The 25,375-nt window shown below is 46.0% G+C and overlaps 1 protein-coding gene across 1 annotated transcript; it reads left to right on the top strand.

Moving 5' to 3' along the window:
- The first annotated feature begins 14,802 nt into the window (after window positions 1–14,802).
- LOC139535390 (inhibin beta B chain-like) lies at window positions 14,803–24,519 on the top strand. The gene is made up of 2 exons (XM_071334748.1): window positions 14,803–15,545; window positions 21,589–24,519. Exons 1-2 carry the CDS (start codon window positions 15,047–15,049, stop codon window positions 22,389–22,391), a joined length of 1,302 nt encoding a protein of 433 aa, XP_071190849.1. The 5' UTR covers window positions 14,803–15,046; the 3' UTR covers window positions 22,392–24,519.
- Window positions 24,520–25,375: the final 856 nt, after the last annotated feature.

Genomic DNA, 25,375 nt, shown 5'->3' with positions numbered 1-25,375 from the left:
GTCTTTTAATGAATGTCCCAGTAACATGCTCCATAACACTCATAAGAAAAGAACATAAACAAATATGGGTACGAAGACCCATCGCGCACCTATACACATAAACACAACACTAACAATAAACAATCTCTGACAAAGACATGAGGGGAAACAGAGGGTTAAATACACAACAGGTAATGGATGGGATTGAAAACAGGTGTGTGGGAAGACAAGACAAAACCAATGGAAAATGAAAAATGGATCGATGATGGCTAGAAGACCGGTGACGTCGACCGACGAGCACCGCCCGAACAAGGAGAGGCAACGACTTCGGTAGAAGTCGTGACAGTACCCCCCCCCCCTGACGCGCGGCTCCAGCGCGTCGACACCGGCCTCGGGGACGACCCGGAGGGCGAGGTGCAGGGCGATCCGGATGGAGGCGGTGGAATTCCTTTAACATGGAAGGATCTAACACGTCCTCCACCGGAACCCAGCATCTCTCCTCCGGCCCGTACCCCTCCCAGTCCACGAGGTACTGAAAGCCCCTCGCCCGACGTCTCGAATCCAAAATGGATCGAACAGAGTACGCCGGGACCCCCTCGATGTCTAGAGGAGGCGGAGGAACATCACGCATTTCAGCCTTCTGGAGCGGGCCAGCCACCACCGGCCTGAGGAGAGACACATGGAACGAGGGGTTAATACGGTAATTAGTGGGCAGTTGTAACCTATAACATACCTCGTTCACTCTCCTCAGGACTTTAAACGGCCCCACAAACCGCGGACCCAGCTTCCGGCAGAGCAGGCGGAGGGGCAGGTTTCGGGTCGAGAGCCAGACCCTGTCCCCTGGTGCGAACACCGGGGCCTCACTGCGGCGACGGTCTGCGCCAATTTTGGGCTGCCTCCCAGGTTTCCTCAGCGCGCCGAAACCAATTGTCCACCGCAGGAGCCTCAGTCTGACTCTGATGCCAAGGAGCCAGAACCGGCTGATACCCTAATACACATTGAAAAGGAGTAAGGTTAGTGGATGAGTGACGTAGCGAGTTCTGGGCCATCTCTGCCCAGGGCACGAACTTCGCCCACTCCCCCGGCCGGTCCTGGCAATAGGACCGCAGAAACCTTCCCACATCCTGGTTAACTCTCTCCACCTGCCCATTACTCTCGGGGTGAAAACCTGAGGTAAGACTAACCGAGATCCCCAGACGTTCCATGAACGCCTTCCAGACCCTTGATGTAAACTGGGGACCCCGATCAGACACTATATCCTCAGGCACCCCATAGTGCCGGAAAACGTGTGTAAACAGGGCCTCTGCAGTTTGTAAGGCCGTAGGGAGACCGGGCAAAGGGAGGAGACGACAGGACTTCGAAAACCGATCCACAACGACCAGGATCGTGGTGTAACCCTGTCAAGGTGGAAGATCAGTCAAAAAATCCACCGACAGGTGCAACCACGGCCGTTGAGGAACGGGTAAAGGTTGAAGCTTACCTCTGGGCAGGTGTCTAGGAGCCTTGCACTGGGCGCACACCGAGCAGGAGGAAACATAAATCCTCACGTCCTTAGCTAAAGTGGGCCACCAGTACCTCCCATCAAGACAGCGCATCGTCCGACCTATCCCAGGATGACCAGAGGAGGGTGACGTGTGAGCCCAATAGATCAATCGTTCGCGGACAGCAGACGGAACGTACAGACGACCAGCTGGACACTCAGGAGGAGAGGGCTCTGCACGTGACGCCCGCTCAATGTCCGCGTCCAGCTCCCACACTACTGGCGCCACCAAACACGAAGCTGGGAGTATGGGAGTGGGATCCATGGACCGCTCCTCTGTGTCATACAGCCGAGACAATGCGTCTGCCTTGACGTTCTGGGAGCCTGGTCTGTAAGTAAGAGTAAACACAAAACGAGTGAAAAACATGGCCCATGGCCCCTTGCCTGGCGAGGATTCAGTCTCTTCGCCTGCCGGATGTACTCCAGATTGCGGTGGTCAGTCCAGATGAGAAAAGGGTGTTTAGCCCCCTCAAGCCAATGCCTCCACGCCTTCAAGGCTTTTACGACAGCTAACAGCTCCCGGTCCCCCACATCATAGTTTCGCTCCGCCGGGCTGAGCTTCTTCGAAAAGAAAGCACAGGGGCGAAGCTTCAGAGGCACACCCGAACGCTGAGAGAGCACTGCTCCTATCAGAGTCTTCAGGTGTCCAAAAGCCCTGTTCGCCTCAGCCGACCACTGCAAGTGCACCGGGCCCCCCTTTAGCAGTGAGGTAATGGGAGCAGCAACCTGACCAAAACCCCGGATAAACCTCCGGTAGTAATTGGCAAACCCTAAAAAACACTGCACCTCCTTCACCGTGGTTGGAGTTGGCCAATTACGCACGGCTGTAATGCGGTCGCTCTCCATTTCCACTCCTGAAGTGGAAATCCGATGCCCTAGGAAGGAGATGGATTGTTGGAAGAACAAGCATTTCTCAGCCTTGACATATAGATCATGCTCCAACAGGCGACCAAGCACCCTGCGCACCAGGGACACATGCTCGGCGCGTGTAGCGGAGTATATCAGAATATCATCGATATACACCACTACACCCTGCCCGTGCAGGTCCCTGAAGATCTCATCTACAAATGATTGGAAGACTGATGGAGCATTCATCAACCCATATGGCATGACAAGGTACTCATAATGACCTGAGGTGGTGCTAAATGCCGTCTTCCACTCATCACCCCTCCGAATACGCACCAGATTGTACGCACTCCTGAGATCCAATTTTGTGAAGAAGCATGCCCCGTGCATTGACTCAATAACGGTATTTATCAGAGGTAGCGGGTAACTATATTTCACCGTGATTTTGAGACCTCGATAATCAATGCACGGGCGTAAACCGCCATCCTTCTTCTTCACAAAAAAGAAACTCGAAGAGATGGGTGAAATGGATGGCTGAATGAACCCCTGACGCAGGGATTCAGAGACATATGTATCCATAGCCACCGTCTCCGCTTGCGACAGGGGATACACGTGACTCCTGGGATATGCAGCGTCTACCAGGAGATCTATCGCACAATCCCCCCGTCGATGGGGTGGTAATTGAGTCTCCTTCTTTTTACAGAAGGCGAGAGCCAAATCGGCATATTCTGGGGGAATGCGCACGGTGGAGACCTGATCTGGACTTTCCACCGTAGTAGCACCAACGGAAACCCCTAAACACCTACCTGAGCACTCTCGCGACCACCCCGTGAGAGCCCTCTGTGGCCAAGAAACAGTGGGGTTATGACAAGCTAACCAGGGTAGGCCTAGCACCACAGAATACGCAGGGGAATCAATAAGAAAAAGACTAATCTTCTCCTTGTGACCCTCCTGCATTATCATATACAAAGGTGCGGTGACCTCCCTAATAAACCCTGACCCTAATGGTCGACTATCTAAGGCATGAATAGGGAAAGGCATATCCACAGAAACAATAGGGATCCCTAAACTATGAGCTAAATTTTTATTAATGAAATTCCCAGCCGCGCCTGAATCTACTAGCGCCTTATACTGGGAATGCAGGGAAAAATCCGGAAAAGTGACAGAGACAAACATTAGTGCAACAGAGGGCTCTGGATGAGAATGGTGCCTACTCACCTGGGGTGATGCCAGAGTGCCCTGCCTGCCTTCTCTATTCCCAGAGGAACCAACCCGGCACCGACCAGCAGTGTGATCTCTGCGACCATAGGTGGTGCTCGAGCGGGAACCCCCTCCGGTCTCCGGAGGTTCGGGAGAGAGGGTGCGGGAGGATGGAACAACCAGACCCCGATCTAGACGTCCACGAGTAGCCAGCATGTTGTCCAGCCTGATGGACATGTACACCAGCTGGTCGAAGGTGAGGGTGGTGTCTCTACAGGCCAGCTCCCGACGGACGTCCTCGCGTAGACTACAACGGTAATGGTCGATCAGGGCCCTGTCGCTCCATCCAGCGCCGGCAGCCAAGGTCCTAAACTCCAAAGCAAACTCCTGTGCACTCCTCGTCTCCTGCCTCAGATGATAGAGGCGCTCACCTGCCACTTTGCCTTCGGGTGGGTGGTTGAATACTCTCCGGAAATGACAGGTGAACTCCTCAAAATGGTCCAACGCCGCATCCTCCTCTCTATACACAGCGCTGGCCCACTCCCGGGCTTTCCCGGTGAGGCATGAGACGAGGGGGCATCTCTTCTCCCGGTCGGATGGTACTGGGGAGACCGTGGCCAGATACAAGCTCAGTTTAAGGAGGAAACCCTGGCAGCCAGCAGTATCTCCGTCGCAACTCTTCTCCCGGTCGGATGGTACTGGCCGTGGCCAGATACAAGCTCAAGGATATGTCGATATACGACCGCCGAGCACCGCCCGAACAAGGAGAGGCAACGACTTCGGCAAAAGTCGTGACAATGATTGAGGTGAGGGCTTTGTGATGGCCACTCCAATACCTTGACTTTGTTGTCCTTAAGCCATTTTTCCACAACTTCGGAAGTATCCTTGGGGTCATTGTCCATTTGGAAGACCCATTTCTGACCAAGCTTTAACTTCCTGACTGATGTCTTGAGATGTTGCTTCAATATATCCACATAATTTACCTGCCTCATGACGCCATCTATTTTGTGAAGTGCACCAGTCCCTCCTGCAGCAAAGCACCCCCACAACATGATGCTGCCACCCCGTGCTTCACGGTTGGGATGGTGTTCTTCGGCTTGCAAGCACTCCCCCTTTTTCCTCCAAACATAACGATGGTCATTATGGCCAAACAGTTCTATTTTTGTTTCATCAGACCAGAGGACATTTCTCCAAAAAGTACGATCTTTGTCCCCATGTGCAGTTTCAAACCGTAGTCTGGCTTCTTTATGGCGGTTTTAGAGCAGTGGCTTCTTCCTTGTTGAGCGGCCTTTCAGGATATGTCGATATAGGACTCGTTTTACTGTGGATATAGATACTTTTGTACCTGTTTCCTCCAGCATCTTCACAAGGTCCTTTGCTGTTGTTCTGGGATTGATTTGCACTTTTCGCACCAAAGTACGTTCATCTCTAGGAGACAGAATGCGTCTCCTTCCTGAGTGGTATGACGGCTGCGTGGTCCCATGGTGTTTATACTTGCGTACTATTGTTTGTACAGATGAACGTGGTACCTTCAGGCGTTTGGAAATTGCTCCAAATGATGAACCAGACTTGTGAAGGTCTACAATCTTTTTTCTGAGGTCTTGGCTGATTTCTTTTGATTTTCCCATATGTCAAGCAAAGAGGCACTGAGTGTGAAGGTAGGCCTTAAAATACATCCACATCCACTCAAATTATGTCAATTAGCCTTTCAGAAGCTTCTAAAGCCATGACATAATTTTCTGGAATTTTCCAAGCTGTTTAAAGGCACAGTCAACTTAGTGTATGTAAACTTCTGACCCACTGGAATTGTGATACAAGGAATTAAAAGTGAAATAATCTGTCTGTATACAATTGTTGGAAAAATTACTTGTGTCTTGCACAAAGTAGATGTCCTAACCGACTTGCCAAAACTATAGTTTGTTAACAAGAAATTTGTGGAGTGGTTGAAATACGAGTTTTAATGACTCCAACCTAAGTGTTTATAAACTTCTGACTTCAACTGTAAATACATTTGATTGATTGAACTGGTAAATATCAATGAATATAATGAACGTTAATGCTACTTTACTACAATGTTACCGTTATCAGGCCCGTTACATCATCATTCGTTGTAACGGTTTTCCTCCTCCTCTTCATCCGAAGAGGAGGAGTAGTGATTGAACCAAGGCGCAGCGTAGTGAAATAACATAATGCTTTATTAAATAAACAAAAGAGACAAAGACGAAAACGAACTATACTTGATTAAACTAACAAAACAAAATAAACGATGTAGACAGACCTGAACGACGAACTTACATATAACGTGAAGAACGCAAATAACAGGAACAGACTACATGAAACGAACAAACCGCAAACAGTCCCGTATGGTGCAAACATATACACAGACACAGGAGACAACCACCCACAACGAACACTGTGAAACAACCTACCTAAATATGACTCTCAATTAGAGGAAACGCCAAACACCTACCTCTAATTGAGAGCCATACCAGGCAACCCTAAACCAACATAGAAACAGAAAACATAGAATGCCCACCCAAACTCACGTCCTGACCAACTAACACATAAAACAAACTAACAGAAATAGGTCAGGAACGTGACATAACCCCCCCCCCCTAAGGTGCGAACTCCGGGCGCACCAGCACAAAGTTTAGGGGAGGGTCTGGGTGGGCATCTGACCACGGTGGTGGCTCAGGCTGAGGGCGAGGTCCCCACCCCACCATAATCAATCCCCGCTTCTTTATCCCCCTCACAATGCCCACCCTCCAAATAACCCCACGTAAATTAAGGGGCATCATCAGGATAAGGAGCAGCACCGGAATGAGAGGCAACACCGGAATGAGGGGCAACACCAGAATGAGGGGCAACACCAGAATGAGGGGCAACACCAGAATGACTGGCGGATCCTGGCTGGCTGGCTCTGGACGCTCTTGGCTGGCTGACGGCTCTGGACGGTCATGGCTGGCTGACGGCTCTGGACGGTCATGGCTGGCTGACGGCTCTGGACGGTCATGGCTGGCTGACGGCTCTGGACGGTCATGGCTCGCTGACGGCTCTGGACGGTCATGGCTCGCCGACGGCTCTGGACGGTCATGGCTCGCTGACGGCTCTGGACGGTCATGGCTGGACGGCTCTGGCAGATCCTGTCTGGTTGGCGGCTCTGGCAGATCCTGTCTGGTTGGCGGCTCTGGCAGATCCTGTCTGGTTGGCGGCTCTGGCAGATCCTGTCTGGTTGGCGGCTCTGGCAGATCCTGTCTGGTTGGCGGCTCTGGCAGATCCTGTCTGGTTGGCGGCTCTGGCAGATCCTGTCTGGTTGGCGGCTCTGGCAGATCCTGTCTGGTTGGCGGCTCTGGCAGATCCTGTCTGGTTGGCGGCTCTGGCAGATCCTGACTGACGAATGGCTCTAGCGGCTCCTGACTGACTAACGGCTCTGACGGCTCGGGACAGACGGGCGGCTCTAATGGCTCGGGATGGCTCAGACGGCGCTGGGGAGACGGATGGCTCAGACGGCGCTGGGGAGACGGATGGCTCAGACGGCGCTGGGGAGACGGATGGCTCAGACGGCGCTGCGGAGACGGATGGCTCAGACTGATCCTGTCTAGCGGAAGGCTTTGGCTGCTCCTGTCTGGCGGAAGGCTCTAGCGGCTCCTGTCTGGCGGAAGGCTCTAGCGGCTCCAGTCTGGCGGAAGGCTCTGTAGGCTCATGGCAGACGGGCGGCTTTGCAGGCTCATGGCAGACGGGCGGCTTTGCAGGCTCAATACAGACGGGCAGTTCATGCGGCGCTTGGCAGACGGACAGTTCAGGCGCCGTTGGGCAGACGGCAGACTCTGGCCGGCTGAGACGCACTGTAGGCCTGGTACGTGGTGCCGGAACTGGAGGCACCGGACTGGAGACACGCACTTCAAGCCTAGTGCGGGGAGCAGGGACAGGGCACACTGACCTCTCAAAGCGCACTATAGGCCTGGTGCGTGGTACCGGCACTGGTGGCACCGGGCTGAGTGCACGCACCTCAGGACGAGTACGGGGAGAAGGAACAGTGCGTACAGGGCTCTGGAGACGCACAGGAGGCTTAGTGCGTGTTGTCGGAACTGGAGGCACCGAACTGGATACACGCACCATAGGAAAAGTGCGTGGAGGAGGAACAGGACTCTGGAGACGCACTGGAAACCTGGTGCGTAGTGTAGGCACTGGTGGTACTGGGCTGGGGCGGGGAGGTAGCGCCGGAAATACCGGACCAAGCGTACTGGCTCTCTTGAGCATTGAGCCTGCCCAACCTTACCTGGTTGAATGCTCCCGGTCGCCCGACCAGTGCGGGGAGGTGGAATAACCCGCACCGGGCTATGTAGGCGAACCGGGGAAACCATGCGTAAGGCAGGTGCCATGTATGCCGGCCCGAGGAGACGCACTGGAGACCAGACGCGTTGAGCCGGCCTCATGACACCTGGCTCAATGCCCAATCTAGCCCTACCAGTGCGGGGAGGTGGAATAACCCGCACCGGGCTATGCACACGTACAGGAGACACCGTGCGCTCTACTGCGTAACACGGTGTCTGCCCGTACTCCCGCTCTCCACGGTTAGCCTGGGAAGTGGGCGCAGGTTTCCTACCTGCCCTTGGCCCACTACCTCTTAGCCCCACCCCCAAGAAATGTTTGGGTGTTACTCACGGGCTTTTCGGGCTTCCGTGCAAGACGCGTCCCCTCATAACGCCGGTTCCTCTCTCTCTTTTCCTCCGCTCTCCGAACTGCCTCCAGCTGTTCCCATGGACGGTGATTCACTTTAGCCCATGGTCCTTCTCCGTTAAATATTTGCTCCCAACTCCACAAGTCCTGTATACTTTCCCGTTGCTCGAAATTACGCTGCTTGGTTCTGGATTGGTGGGTGGTTCTGTAACGGTTTTCCTCCTCCTCTTCATCCGAAGAGGAGGAGTAGTGATTGAACCAAGGCGCAGCGTAGTGAAATGACATAATGCTTTATTAAATAAACAAAAGAGACAAAGACGAAAACGAACTATACTTGATTAAACTAACAAAACAAAATAAACGATGTAGACAGACCTGAACGACGAACTTACATATAACGTGAAGAACGCAAATAACAGGAACAGACTACATGAAACGAACAAACCGCAAACAGTCCCGTATGGTACAAACATATACACAGACACAGGAGACAACCACCCACAACGAACACTGTGAAACAACCTACCTAAATATGACTCTCAATTAGAGGAAACGCCAAACACCTGCCTCTAATTGAGAGCCATACCAGGCAACCCTAAACCAACATAGAAACAGAAAACATAGAATGCCCACCCAAACTCACGTCCTGACCAACTAACACATAAAACAAACTAACAGAAATAGGTCAGGAACGTGACATTCGTACCAAGGCTGGGCTGGGCACGTAAATTGCCTACTAAAAATGAGTTAATTTTCTTTCTTTTCTTTCCTTTAGTTGAGCAGACACCCTGTGACATGGAGAAACAGCAGTGCCTGGATATTGCGCCAGCAGCAAAAACACAAGACAGGTGCTCATATTGAAGTTTTGGAGCTGGAGAGAGAGAAATCTTTTATTTTATTTTATTTCACCTTTATTTAACCAGGTAGGCCAGTTGAGAACAAGTTCTCATTTACAACTGCGACCTGGATGAAGCAAAGCAGTGCGACACAAACAACACAGAGTTACACATGGGACAAACAAACACAATACAAAAACAAAAAAAAACACAAAACACAATAGAAAAATCTATATACAGTGTGTTCAAATGTAGTAAGATTAGGGAGGTAAGGCAATAAATAGGCCATAGTGCCGAAATAATTACAATATAGCATTAATAACACTGGAGTGATAGATGTGCAGAAAAATCTACTGCAGATTGAGGTCCTGTATTTACAAAAAGAGCAAATTCAGAAACTGAAACTCCTGCAGGGTAACAAATGCCCACTGTGTAAAGAATGCTGATCTTTTTATTTATTTACACAATAATTTATTAAAACAATGCTTTCCCAAGCAATTTTGTGTCCTCCAGTCTTGTCCCCACTCTTGTGTACTGGTGCTTCCAGTTCCACCCTGTATGGTATTGAGAATAACAAAGTCTTAATAATACATTTGATTACAGAAAGCCTAATTAGGAATTGTAAGTGTCGATCAAAATATAATATTGCTTTTTACATGTTACCAATGTTACATTATACACACCTTAGGCTGCAAAATGGTTCTCAATCAAGGTTCTCCTCACAGCATTCCCATTTGCATTGGCAGCATTTTGCACCTGGCCATCTTCCTCATTCTCCTCAGGTAGGTCCTCCTCAGCCTCCTCAGGTGACTCGTCTCCTTGTCTCTTGCCAAAGTTATACAGAACCGCCACTGCAATAATGATTGTCAGGGTAGTGTCCATCTTCGTGCGGAGCCCCTCCTTTAGGCAGGGGAATCTTTTTTTCCACACTCCCAAAAAATCTCTATATGAGAGGTGTTGTATTCTCTCTCTTCAGATGTCTGGGGTTTTAAAAGGGGAGTCATAAGGTACCCACGACAGGCATATCCATTGTCACCGAGTAGGTGGCCTTCATATGCCCCCCTTTCCAGCATTGTCAAAGATTCTGCTGTCATGGGTGGATCCTGGCCATCTAGCTACGATGTTGGCGAGCTGACCTTTGTCAGTCACAGACAGCCTTCACGTTGATGGAGAAGTGAACTTTCCGATTACGGAATAGTTCTCCATTCTCACCACCAGGGTTGGATATAGGAATGTGTGAACAGTCTATTGCCACGAGTACACCTGGGAATCTATCTCTCCTGTAAAATCCAGCTGCTGTTTCCTATGTAGGCTTGAACCTTTATGTACTGATTCTTCAGACTGGCAAAAGCAATGGACACTGACTACAATCCTGCAAATGGACTTGTGGAGTCCAAAAAGGTCCCCATCCACCATCTGGAAACATCCAGTCACATAGAACCGTAGGCTCACCAGGAGCTGACGTAGTGGGGGTACAGCCGCATTCCTATCACTCCCATGCTTAATGGTTGGTCCAACCTTTCTTTACAGTTGCATTACAGAGTCCTTGGAGAAGCGGTGTCTCCTTGAAAACTCACCATTATCATAAAACTCAACAGGATTCAACCTGTCTCTAGTTATTCTCTGAGGAACTCTGTCGTTATGGTCTCTCCACAGTAGATATGCTGCCATTTTATCAGTCAAACTACCTCAAGTGGCAGTTTAGAATGAATCTCCAATCTAAGTTTATATATATATATATACACTGCTCAAAAAAATAAAGGGAACACTTAAACAACACAATGTAACTCCAAGTCAATCACACTTCTGTGAAATCAAACTGTCCACTTAGGAAGCAACACTGATTGACAATACATTTCACATGCTGTTGTGCAAATGGAATAGACAACAGGTGGAAATTATAGGCGATTAGCAAGACACCCCCAATAAAGGAGTGGTTCTGCAGGTGGTGACCACAGACCACTTCTCAGTTCCTATGCTTCCTGGCTGATGTTTTGGTCACTTTTGAATGCTGGCGGTGCTTTCACTCTAGTGGTAGCATGAGACGGAGTCTACAACCCACACAAGTGGCTCAGGTAGTGCAGCTCATCCAGGATGGCACATCAATGCGAGCTGTGGCAAGAAGGTTTGCTGTGTCTGTCAGCGTAGTGTCCAGAGCATGGAGGCGCTACCAGGAGACTGGCCAGTACATCAGGAGACGTGGAGGAGGCCGTAGGAGGGCAACAACCCAGCAGCAGGACCGCTACCTCCGCCTTTGTGCAAGAAGGAGCAGGGGGAGCACTGCCAGAGCCCTGCAAAATGACCTCCAGCAGGCCACAAATGTGCATGTGTCTGCTCAAACGGTCAGAAACAGACTCCATGAGGGTGGTATGAGGGCCCGACGTCCACAGGTGGGGGTTGTGCTTACAGCCCAACACCGTGCAGGACGTTTGGCATTTGCCAGAGAACACCAAGATTGGCAAATTCGCCACTGGCGCCCTGTGCTCTTCACAGATGAAAGCAGGTTCACACTGAGCACATGTGACAGACGTGACAGTCTGGAGACGCCGTGGAGAACGTTCTGCTGCCTGCAACATCCTCCAGCATGACCGGTTTGGCGGTGGGTCAGTCATGGTGTGGGGTGGCATTTCTTTGGGGGCCGCACAGCCCTCCATGGGCTCGCCAGAGGTAGCCTGACTGCCATTAGGTACCGAGATGAGATCCTCAGACCCCTTGTGAGACCATATGCTGGTGCGGTTGGCCCTGGGTTCCTCCTAATGCAAGACCTCATGTGGCTGGAGTGTGTCAGCAGTTCCTGCAAGAGGAAGGCATTGATGCTATGGACTGGCCCGCCCGTTCCCCAGACCTGAATCCAATTGAGCACATCTGGGACATCATGTCTCGCTCCATCCACCAACGCCACGTTGCACCACAGACTGTCCAGGAGTTGGCGGATGCTTTAGTCCAGGTCTGGGAGGAGATCCCTCAGGAGACCATCCGCCACCTCATCAGGAGCATGCCCAGGCGTTGTAGGGAGGTCATATAGGCACGTGGAGGCCACACACACTACTGAGCCTCATTTTGACTTGTTTTAAGGACATTACATCAAAGTTGGATCAGCCTGTAGTGTGGTTTTCCACTTTAATTTTGAGTGTGACTCCAAATCCAGACCTCCATGGGTTGATAAATTTGATTTCCATTGATAATTTTTTTGTGATTTTGTTGTCAGCACATTCAACTATGTAAAGAAAAAAGTATTTAATAAGAATAGTTCATTCATTCAGATCTAGGATGTGTTATTTTAGTGTTCCCTTTATTTTTTTGAGCAGTGTATTTTTTTTTCACTGAGCAACAGGCTTAAAATGAATCTAAGTTTTAAGTGAAAACTAAAGTTAGATTAGAGGAAGGATTTAATTTAACTTGGATTAATTTAAAACTAGGTTTAAAATGTGGTGCAACAAGATTAATAGATACACCTTGAGTTAACCCAGTTTAAGAGTAAATAGATGTTGGTGCAACCCACCCTCTATGTTTTTGTCTGACTTTTGGGGGAGTGGTGAAAACAGCAGTTGTTTGTAAAACAGTTACAGAAAATGTTGTTGATGGGGTTACTAAAACAGCTGTAACATTTGATCAGAATATCATTTTTTGTTCAAACGCCAAGTTTGATTAACAGAGAAGTAGACAAATATGTAAACGCTCTAACTTTTTGACAAAATTGTTGCCAAGTGGTTCAAGTAAATTATATGCATCAAAAATTGCATTGACAGTGAACGGAAGTTGGAAGTGATCATGTCACAATGGGGAGCTTTAGAATGTTGAGGAAATGCCATGAAAGTGGATGAAGGTCAAAAAGGACAAAAAGTTTCATATTTAAAAAAGTAGAAAATATATCAAAAAGTTGTATACAAGCAACTTAAGCGTGACCATTCTCCACGTTTTTAAAGTTTGAACGGCGTTTCTAGATTAAACTGTGTAAAAGGAGTAGCGCTCTAAAGGAGAAGAATAATTTCGAAGACTGAAGCTGGGGCTTTTGCGTCGCAAGCCCCACAATAACAATAAGCAGTCAGAAATAATTCTTACAATATTTAAGTGCATATCTGCGGGAAGTAGGGGTGACGAGAGTGATGCAGCACACCCTGGAAATCCCCCCCAAATGTTTGTGATACATATTTTCTTTACAAAAGTTGTGCACTAGGCATTTACTAGTCACGTATTAGCGGACCGATTTAGCTGTCTGTAGCGCGAGCAAAAAAATATGTCCTTTCACAAGCCACGCTAATAAAATGTGTACCGTACTGTTGTAGCCTCTAGTGTTGCGATGCCTGTTGTAGTTTCATTCTAGTATCCACAACTCCCCACAAGGTGGCGAGGAAGTACTAATATGGGTACCAGTCTCTTCGGAGAACATTCCACTCCAATCCATTCCTGTCATTTGCCAAAGAATCATTTGACCAATGATTGGAGTGGCAAGGAGTGGAATGTAATAGCTGAACAGAGATGGCAATCATGCAAGGCAAGTATTGAGATGTGATAAAAATAACCATGTGAATTATTATAGGACTACACCCCTGGTTCCACTCGGGTTCAAATCAGAAATTAGTCTCTTGGCCAATGTTCATCCACCAACATAATACTTTTGAATTTCGATGACACATAGGCCTACAATTTAGGATCATTCGTTACTCTATGTGAGTGTCTTCTATTGAGCTGTTATTGTGAATGTCATTGACCTGGTTCAGATAGGTTATTTATGGTGTTAGTGTGCAGTGAGTGGGCAGGCAGAGGCAGGCCTGTTGGCCAAGGCCTACATACACCGAAATATGCTTGGTAGAAAATCTGTCTTTTATTCATAATCTCTTCTTGTAGATGCAGGCTAATATTGCGCTAACATTGTATGAATAGCTGCTTATCTCTATCAATCCCATTTCAAGCCAATTGCTGCAATGCTTGTTCACCATGGAGCCATTAATAACTTCGAACTGTGTATTGTGAGTTTATTGGACACCATGTTGCATTTGGCTAAAAAGGCTAGACGTGTTTTACAGTACACATAGCCCATAATAATGGCCATCCAATTCAGACCCTGGCAATGGGCATTAGGCCAAAAAACGTTTAATTTATTTTTATTTAACCTTTATTTAACCAGGTAGGCTAGTTGAGAACAAGTTCTCATTTACAACTGCGACCTGGCCAAGATAAAGCAAATGATTCACATGGTTAAATACATGATACAGAAAAAGTATAGAATAGAATATACAAGACTTCGATTAACATAAGTACAATTTCAAATTGTAATTGAGAGAGTACTTCAGTTATCAATACTGGCCCGTTCCTCTGCAGAAACCTTCCCGACAGAGCAATAGGCCTAATTGATTGCATCATATTTAATGTAGGCCTACATATGCTGATTTACATTATCAAGCTATCTGACCAGATGGAGCTGGAGTAAAAAGAGGGGTAACTACCTGGGGTAAAGTTCACAGTTCGTGACGCGTCGCGCTGAGTAATACCTTGGCTCCATGCCATTATTCAAATAATGACGCGTCAAAGTTGCCTACGCTTACTGGTCTACGTGGCATGCCACAAGTGTTTGGCAATTGGAGTTTATTATTCGGTGATATAGTGTAGTGATGACTGTGATCGATAATATACCCTCTCTTATCCTTCAAAGCACTGTGCGTAATAATGTGGCCAATGTGATCACTGTGCGCTAAAGCGCATGTGCCATGCTATCCGCCGTCTTTCTCTTTTTTTGTGTTTGTGTGTGTGTGTGTCCTGTCAGAGAGAGTCAGAGACAGTGCTGTCATTTCCTTGATGCGCTCATTGGTGTGTCCCTATAACGTGTCACAACTTTTGTTGGATTACCCCAGTTATGTGAAGCATCATTAGTTGTTGAAGTACCACTCACGCTCTCTCATCCTTGTCTTCGAGGTAACCACCTGCAGGAACAAGGTCCCTCTGACTAGAACAGTTCAGGAACTTGATGAATGCAAATAGATCAGCATCCAAAGCAACTCGGGGAACAACTTTTTCAAACATGCTCTGTTTAATATTATCGGTTCTTACACTTGCGCCTGCCTCTAAAATGCATAGTATCCATGTGTCTAGAGAGCCCACCAACATGCTATTCTCTTCTTGCACATTTCTAATGTTTTCATTGATGACGTCTCTGCTGGTGAAGGGACTGGAGGCTGCGACCACCGCAGGGACAACGCCTGGTTGCGCGTCTTGTGGCATTCCGCCGATGGAGAAGGATTCGGAGCAGAGGCTCCTGGTTGAGATCGCCAAGCAACAGATCTTGAACAAGCTGCACCTGAAAGAAAGACCGAACATCACCTCGACTGTGCCCCGCGCTGCGCTTATCACGGCTCTCCGCAAACTGCACGCGGGGCGAGTCAGACCCGACGGCACCATTGAACTCGAAATGAAGATCAATGATACAAAAGATCAGGGATATGAAATGGTGAGCTTCGCAGAAATGGGTAAGTTAAGTCATTTAGAACATTATAGTGTAGCCTACACTAGTGTCACTATTGTTTACTTTCTTATGGACTTTATTGGGCGTTTGGTTATTACCTCCGATGTAAGACTACTGACTGAATCGAATGCGCTTTTGGAAAAATGGAAATAAGCCATGTCAATTAAAATACTGAGCTCAGACATTTACATTGAAACCCTGACTTGAGATAACTGGGGAATATCAAGGTAGGCCTACAGATGTCTAATCTTAATTTGATCACTATTTTGTTGGCAATCATTTTCCAGATGCGTCAGGAAATTCAAATGAACTTCGTGATTCAACCTGGTCTCAGAACATTTTGTATGATTCTGTACTTAAATTGAAGACCCTCAATTTAGTTTAATATGCTACCTTTCTTATTGTATTTATTAATCAGATGGCCATCCTATCCGTGCTAGATTACAGAGATGTAATTTATACATCGGCAGGTAAGGGTGCTCTCGAGCTGCTAGATGTTCTTTAAATTCCGCCATCAGATTTGCCACCAATGCTCATTAAAGGACACATCACTGCACTCTATACACCTCTGTAAACTCTGTATTTTAGTTTTTTATGTTATTTTTACCTTTATTTAACCATGTAGGACAGTTGAGAACAAGTTCTCATTTACAACTGCGAGATAAAGCATAGCAGTGCGACAAAAACAAGAACAACACAGAGTTACACGAACAAATGTACAGTCCATAACACAAACGAAAAATAGAAAGATCTATGTGCAAGTAGAGATACTGGGGTGCAAAAGAGCAATAGGGTAAGTAATAATATGGGGACGAGGTAGTCGGGTGTGCTATTCACAGATTGGCTGTGTACAGGTACAGTGATCGGTATGCTGCTCTGACAGCTGACGCTTAAAGTTAGTGAGGGAGATATAAGTTTCCAGCTTCAGTGATTTTTGCAATTCGTTCCAGTCATTGGCAGCAGAGAACTGGAAGGAAAGGCAGCCAAAGGAAGTGTTGGCTTTGGGGATGACCAGTGCAATATACCTGCTGGAGCGCGTGCTACGAGTGGGTGCTGCTATGGTGACCAGTGAGCTGAGATAATGCGATGCTTAATGTGAGTCTGGAAGGAGAGTTTACAGTCTAACCAGACACCTAGGTATTTGTAGTTGTCCACATATTCTAGGTCAGAACCGTCCAGAGTAGTGATGCTAGTCGGGCGGGCAGGTGCCGGCAGTGATCGGTTGAAAAGCATGCATTTCGTTTTACTAGCATTTAAAAGCAGTTGGAGGCCATGGAAGGTGTGTTGTGTGGCGTTAAAGCTCATTTGGAGGTTTGTTAGCACAGTGTCCAAAGAAGGGCCAGATGTGTACAGAATGGTGTCGTCTGCGTAGAGGTGGATCAGAGAATCACCAGCAGCAAGAGCGACATCATTGATGTATACAGAGAAAGAGTCGGCCTGAGAATTGAGCCCTGTGGCACCCCCATAGAGACTGCCAGATGTCCGGAAAACAGACCCTCCGATTTGACACACTGAACTCTATCAGAGAAGTAGTTAGTGAACCAGGCCAGGCAGTCATTTGAGAAGCCAAGGCTATTGAGTCTGCCGATAGGAATGTGGTGATTGACAGAGTCGAAAGCCTTTGCCAGGTCGATGAAGACGGCTGCACAGTACTGTCTTTTATCGATGGCGGTTATGATATCGTTTAGGACCTTGAGCGTGGCTGAGGTGCACCCATGACTAGCTCGGAAACCAGATTGCATAGCGGAGAAGGTACGGTGGGATTCGAAATGGTCGGTGATCTGTTTATTAACTTGGCTTTCGAAGATTTTAGAAAGGCAAGCAGGATGGATATAGGTCTATAACAGTTTGGGTCTAAGGTGTCTCCCCCTTTGAAGAGGGGGATGACCGCCGCAGCTTTCCAATCTTTGGGGATCTCAGACAATACGAAAGAGAGGTTGAATAGGTTAGTAATAGGGTTTGCAACAATTTCGGCAGAACATTTTAGAAAGAGACTCCAGATTGTCTAGCCCAGCTGATTTGTAGGGATCCAGATTTTGCCGCTCTTTCAGAACATCAGCTGTTCGGATTTGGGTGAAGGAGAAGCGGGGGGAGGTGGGGGGTTGGGCAAGTTGCTGCAGGGGGTGATGAGGTGTTGGCCGGGGTAGGGGTAGCCAGGTGGAAAGCATGGCCAGCCGTGGAAAAAATGGTTATTGAAATGATCGATTATCATAGATTTATCGGGGGTGACATTGTTTCCTATCCTCAGTGCAGTGGGCAGCTGGGAGGAGGTGCTCTTATTCTCCATGGACTTTACAGTGTCCCAAAACTTTTTGGAATTAGTGCTACTGGAAGCAAATTTCTGTTTGAAAAAGCTAGCCTTAGCTTTCCTAACTGACTGAGTAAATTGGTTCTTGACTTCCCTGAAGAGTTGCATATCGAGGTGGCTATTCGATGCTAATGCAGAACGCCACAGGATGTTTTTGTGCTGGTCAAGGGCAGTCAAGTCTGGGGTGAACCAAGGGCTATATCTGCTCTTAGTTCTGAATTTTTTGAATGGGGCATGCTTATTTAAGATGGAGAGGAAAGCACTTTTGAAGAGCAACCAGGCATCCTCTACTGACGGGATGAGGTCAATATCCTTCCAGGATACCCGGGCCAGGTTGGTTAGAAAGGCCTGCCCGCTAAAGTGTTTTAGGGAGTGTTTGACAGTGATGAGGGGTGGTCGTTTGTCCGCGGATCCATTACGCACGCAGGCAATGAGGCAGTGATTGTTGAGATCCTGGTTGAAGACAGCAGATGTGTATTTAGAGGGCAAGTTGGTCAGGATGATATCTAAGAGGGTGTCCATGGTTACGAATTTAGGGTTGTACCTGGTAGGTTCCTTGATAATTTGTGTGAGATTGAGGGCATCTGTGTGAGATTGAGGGCATCTATCTTAGATTGTAGGATGGCCGGGGTGTTAAGCAAGTCCCAGTTTAGGTCACCTAACAGTATGAACTCTGAAGCTAGATGGGGGGGCGATCAATTCACATATGGTGTCCAGGGCACAGCTGGGGGCTGACGGGGGTCTGTAACAAGCGGCAACGGTGAGAGACTTGTTTCTGGAAAGGTGGATTTTTTTAAAGAAGAAGCTCGAATTGTTTGGGCACAGACCTGGATAGTATGACAGAACTCTGCAAGCTATCTCTGCAGTAGATTCCAACTCCGCAGTTCTTTCTTGTCGGAAAATGTTATAGTTAGGGAGTAACTCTGGAGCTCTGTCAGAGTGACCATCGGTTTCTTGTTTACCTCCTTGACCAAAGCCCTTCTCCACCGATTGCTTAATTTGACCGTGCGGCCAGCTCTAGGTGGTTCCAAACTTAATCTATTTAAGAATGGAGGCCACTGTGTTCTTGGGGAACTTCAATGCTGCAGACATTTTTTGGTACCCTTCTCCAGATCTGTTCCTCGACACAATCCTGTCGTCTCAGAGCTCTGCGGACAATTATTTCAACCTCATAGCTTGATTTTTGCTCTTACATGCACTGTCAACTGTGGGACCTTATATAGACAGGTGTGTGCCTTTCCAAATCATGTCCAATCAATTGAATTTACCCCAGGTGGACTCCAATCAAGTAGAAACATCTCAAGGATGATCAATGGAAACAGGATGCACCTGAGCTCAATTTCTACATTTCTAAAAATCTGTTTTCGCTTTGTCATTATGGGGTATTGTGTGTAGTTTGAAGTTTTGTATTTATTTAATCAATTTTACAATAAGGCTGTAACGTAACAAAATGAAAAAAGGCAAGGGGTCTGAATACTTTGCACTGTATATGGTAGTCGAGACATTGGAATAATTTAGCAATTTCAATAGCGTTAATGAAAATGAATTTCACTATATAATTTAATGTATATGTGATGGTGAATGCATACTAAAATGATTTACACCAAGTGTGATGTTTAATTGTTACAAGTGTTACAGCAGTCAAACAATCAATCCTGAAATTTCACTTTCAATCATGTTACTAATATGCAAATCAAACACATTTCACCATGGAATTCATTTTAAGTTAAAAGTAGATTTTTTTGTTGCATTTTAGCTAACCCTAAACGTAACCCTAACCATCCTAACCTGCTACATAAAGTACATTTTTGACAAAAGCTGTATCCCTTCTAGACAAAACTGGATTTACCCTCCTACTTCCGAACCTGTTCTTTCCACTTTGAAGGGTATTTTCTTTTCTTGCCTGGCCCATTTTCCTCCCTCTCGGTTGTGCCGCTACAAGCTGTAAATAAAAAGACCCCCCCCAAAAAAGTATTTCTAGTATATGGCACAAAAAGCTGACCCGTTGATCTAGTTTACATTAGCTAGCTACATGGTTGACACTGCAGCTAGCTATCGTAGCCAGCTTGGCAACCTAATGTGATAGCTAGTTATCTATTGCCACACACATCCGATTAATCTGTTCACTCTTTATGCCAATGACAAGTTGGCTAGTTGGCCAACAAACAGATCATATGGGGAGCTAAAAACAGGTGATTGAACTTTGTCAGATTGTGGATGAGCCAAAGATAGTTATCTAGTCCTCGGAACACAATTTCAACAGCAGAAATATATCTTATAAATACTTATCTTACTCCAGAAATCTATAATATTACAAAGGCTGAAGGTAATTAAAGTGTAACTTTCCTCTGATCGAGTCTGGCTAAGAACACAAGAACCAAAATATCCTCAGGAGAGAAGTGAGCGGTGGTGGAGATACAACTTGGTTTGACGGCCAACTTTGAGATCCAATGGACTGAAGAGTTTTGATGACAAGCTATTCTGAATACATTTCATTGGTCAAGAGGTTGTGAAACGTTCATACAGACGTAAAGGGGAACCAATAGTATCGATTTAATGTGTAAAAAAATAAATAAATTGGGTTAGGAAGTTTTCATCTGACAGTGACGATATAGTAATATAAATCTATGTAACTGAAGTTATTTGGTATAATTTGGTATGAATAATGTAACAGAGTAAAAAGTAAGTTGCTTCATTCAGAAATGACTTGAGTCAAAGTACAGCCTACAGAGAGTAACTTGAAAAGTGCTAGTTCCTTAAGTTTAAAGGGCAGTAGTGGGCCAGATTTGAAGCCATGCCTACTCTGGCATATGTGTGCCATTGTCAGTGGCTGTACCCGCTGGACCTGAGATAACCATGAATTTATTTCGCTTACTGCTTGCCTTCAATATATAATAAAACAATTTATCTAAAAAAACAGATTTTCCCTAATGAAAAATACATCTTCCCCCTACAAACATTGGCAATTTATTATATTCCACATAAGAATTCACATGAGACCTGCTGTAGCCTGCACGTAGCCTACATAGGCTACTTAAACTGACACCCAGTGAACCTGCGGTCTAAGTTCTTGTATTGGCTCCAAACACTGCTTCCAGCTGCCCCCTGGCGGCAATTCTAAATATTAAATCTTCATTAAAATCCTCCAGGATTATTTTCCTCCTGCGATGAAATATTAAGATCCGACATCTGTACCTCGGGCTATAGCTCATGTCATTCTATTTGACCACATTCCAATTGAAACTATTCATGATTTGATTTCAATTTTGAACCTGGATGACGTAACATAGTAAGGTAAATCCAGGACACTTCAATTAGTGTGATATGTTACAGATTTTGAGATTGTATCTTTGCTTAAATAAATAACATGCTGTAACTTTGTGACGTGAACTTATATGAAAAATATTGCCATCGCTTAGAACTACCCTGAAAGACTGGTATAGGGTTACAGCAGGGCTCTCAAACTCATTCTACGGAGGGCTGAGTGTCTGCAGGCTTTTGTTTTTTCCTTTCAATTAAGCCCTAGACAACCAGGTGTGAGGAGTTCCTTACTAATTAGTGACCTTAATTCATCAATCAAGTACAAGGGAGGAGCGAAAACCCCAGACACTCAGCCCTCCATGGAATGAGTTTGACACGTGGTTTACAGTAAATTATATACACACCTACAGGTATACTGTTTATTGTGATAAAATGACAAACCAATCCTCACACTCTGTATCTTCTCTCTGTGATCTAGATGAGATGGACACTACTGGTGCTCAGCCACGCCTCACCTTCCAGTTCCTGCAGGAGCAAGGCCACAGCATTCAGGTGCTCCAGTCAGCCCTGTGGCTGTACGTCCGCTCCTCTGACGCCCCTAACTCGGGGCCCCGCCCCACCGTCACAGCCCACATCTACCTCTCCGGGCCTGGGAAAAGCTGCTCTAACCGCACCCTCCTCCTAGAGAAGATCCTGGATGTGCAGAAGAGCAACTGGTACACCTTCCCCATTACACACACCCTGCAAGCGTTCATGGACGGGGGCCAGCGGCTGCTACAGCTGGAAGTCACCTGCACAGAGACTGGGGTAGCCGGGGAGAATGTCGTTAGCCAGAACCTGTGTGAGCTGGGTAAGACCATGGACATGGCCCACCAGCCTTTCATGGTGGCCCAGGTGCGGCTCCGCGAGGACCACAAACACGTCCTCCAGAAGAGGTCCCTGCAGTGCGGAGATGATGTTACGGTCTGCTGCAAGAAGGACTTCTACGTCAAGTTCAAGGATATCCAGTGGCAGGACTGGATCATAGCTCCAGAAGGGTACCACATGAATTACTGTATGGGCCAGTGTCCCCAGGCCCTGGCTGGGTCTCCAGGCATCGCGTCTTCCTTCCACGCTACAGTCTTCAGCCAGCTCAAAGCCAATGGCATCAACACAGCAGTGTCTTCCTGCTGTGTGCCCATCCAGCGCAGGCCTCTGTCTATGGTCTACTTCAACTCACAGCACAGCATCGTCAAGACCGACGTCCCTGACATGATCGTAGAGTCCTGCGGCTGTACGTAAAGAAAGAGAAGAAAGAGAAAGACAAGAGATTCAGCTAGTTATGCTTTTAGTCTGAGAAGACTAGATTGAATGTGTCACACATGCACAGACAGATGCAAACACATACACAGACAGATGCAAACACATACATGCATACTTCACGATCATGCCGTATAGTATTTAAGATGTTCCGTCTTCATCAATTCGATAGAGGGTTTTTGAACGCCAATTGGGAATAGTACTGAGTGCTCAAAGGGTTTGTTTAGTCAATTGGTCATACACCAGATAGCACATGACAGAAAGAGGAGAGAGATTCATATATCGCCTTCATTCCTTTTTTTTATTTACTGTAAAACAATGAGTTGTTATTATCGTATTTCCTTTTATCCCTAGTTTTTTTGTTTTACTGGTGAGCGTGAGGTGAGCTAAGAAAGACACAGTAAGATTTATGCAGTCAGTGCTTGGACCTAAGGGAAATGGAGTGGAGCTTACTCTTTTTCTTTGTTTCTAAAAAGATGTGTGCTGCATCGACGATTTTCACACATATCCCACGTGCACATATCCCACGTGCACATATCCCACGTGCACATCCGACTGAGAATGCCCATCGTAATACAGTGAAATTGTATACACTAGTATAAACCAAAAAAAAATCTTAATTTGAAAGTTGTCTAATTCCTTCGAGTCCATTCCAAGTATAGTTACATACATTGCAGAGCATTTGGACTTCCCCACTGTTTTGTCGTTTAGAAGGCAAATTGGGTGTTCTGATTCTGAATTCTATACTTTCTTGAGATCCCATAGAGGAGCTACGTTCTCGAGACTCGTGCAATCGCACTCATGCAATTCTGATGCTTTATACAACACAAGACAGCAGTGAAAGCTTTAAAATAAATCGGGAATAGATCTCACTCCTGGGAAACCACCCAGACAGGAGCAGATATCTGATGTGGATAGGTTAAAAATGGTTTCATCAGCATCTGCACTGTATTATTTGCTCAGATAGTCAGTTAGGCAACAGTCTGGCTTTGACGGCATGAACTCACGGTTATTAGTCAGCTGTACAAGCAAACATTTAGCTATTGCCACAGTGTCAGGGAACGTGAAGGTCCACGAAGCACGCAGGTCAACAAGCATGTGCATGCTCCAAGGCACATTGGAGTTTGCATTTTCCAAAATCTAAAGTTTAGGGCTGATGTAAATTAGATGAATCCATTCAAGCAAATAAAGTATCTGTCTATCTTTGTTTTCGTGCTATAATGTTTACACTAAATGGGTATAATGTGTGTGTATGATAAGTTTAAAGCTGAAACCTCTTTGCTGCTTTCTTAATGGTGTGCATCTTGTGTGTGGTTGGCAGTAACAGTGTATACTGTACTGTAGACTTTCCTACCCTACCCTGGACTATGGCGCAAAAGTCCCCATATTGCATTGCAGTATGATATGCTAACATTGCCCTCAGGATCCTACAGCAAACACTTCCTGGTTACCTGGCTCTTAGAACATTAGAATAATAGAACATTATATTGTTTTTCTGCAAGCACTTCCTGTCCTCCTGTCCTTGAGCTTAATGTATGTCACATTGAGGAGCCATCCTTCCATAGGGAACATGTACTGCAGTCTGGAATGTACCATGATGATAACTAATACCGTTGATTGTGAGACCAAAAAGTGAAAGTTTTTCCAAACAGAAAGCCTCACATGACTTTCATGATTGGCAATGATTTCTTCATGAGCACTTTATCGGCTTACTGTATATTTATGAGATTCTGCAACGGGTTGTTCTCTACTGCCATTTCCTATTTTTGGTACTCAGTCACTGCATGTTAAAAACAATGATAATGGCAAAAATATTGTTATCAGGTTATTTTTTCGTAAGCCCTTGCTTTATGGACAGTATGTGTGGCCCTTGATATAACTTCATATTGTATCTGTTGTAAACAGAATTTCTCTATACTGTAACTGGATAATGACACCAGCATTTTGATTGAATATCAATTCCAGTAGATTCTATTGTCTTTTTATATTACATGATATGTTGAATAATTTGTATTAATAAATGTTATTTTTTTATGGGTCTATTGTACTGTATTCCATAATTCTATTGAAAATGTATTTTAAACAAAACAAATAAATATTTTTGACTTGACACTGATGACGTTTTTGATTTCTCAAGGAGTTGCACTTCCTGTTTTACCAGAAAGAAAATGCTTACAAAGAACAACACAACTCAAGGGGGAAATTCAATTATTTTCACATATGGACTTATTTTCACTCTTTCTGTCCTTGCAGCTTTTTTTTTGTATTTTGTTTTGTTACATAGAAAATTAGTTGTCCACATTTTGCTGAGTCATAACTTGCCTTTGACTACAATGCGTTATGAAAATGTTTAAAGCATGTTAGAAAACACAAACTCTGAACTCATATTACATCAGAATCCCATTCTGAATGATTTCTCTGCACTCAATTTTGTAAAAAATAATATCTACCGTCCCATAAATCAATATTTGCCTATTTCTGTTAGTGTTGTAAACAGTATCATTCAAACATGGATTTATGGCACAGTGGAATATATATATTTTTTTATTGAGTGCAAAGACATCATTCAGAATGAGATGATGTAATATGAGTTGGTGTGGAGAATTGTAGTGTTTTCTAATACGCTTTAGACATATTTGCATATAGCATTATAGTCAACTGCAAGTGATGACTCGGCAACTTCCCATTTAATGTTTACACTGCTAGCACATCAAACATATTCATCAAAATACAAAATTCTAAGCTACCCTCTTTGAAAAGACAGTTACACAATTCAACTTCCCACATTTAAACTGCAAAGTACTATGACAGTGATTGGATTTATTGGTATATACATATGTCAAAAACGAAAATCAATAGCGTCTGAAAGGCAAAGAGCGTGTTTGCCCGGACAAATACTGGAAGTGGTTTTATGGACCGTCTGTGTTTGTCAGGTAAATAGTTGCCATATTTCTGGCACCCAGCAG

The sequence above is a fragment of the Salvelinus alpinus genome, chromosome 12 (genome assembly GCF_045679555.1).
Source record: "Salvelinus alpinus chromosome 12, SLU_Salpinus.1, whole genome shotgun sequence".
NCBI classification, from domain to species: Eukaryota; Metazoa; Chordata; class Actinopteri; order Salmoniformes; family Salmonidae; genus Salvelinus; species Salvelinus alpinus.
Note: the sequence above shows the minus strand (reverse complement) of the source record. Positions and strands in the feature narration are given on the sequence as shown.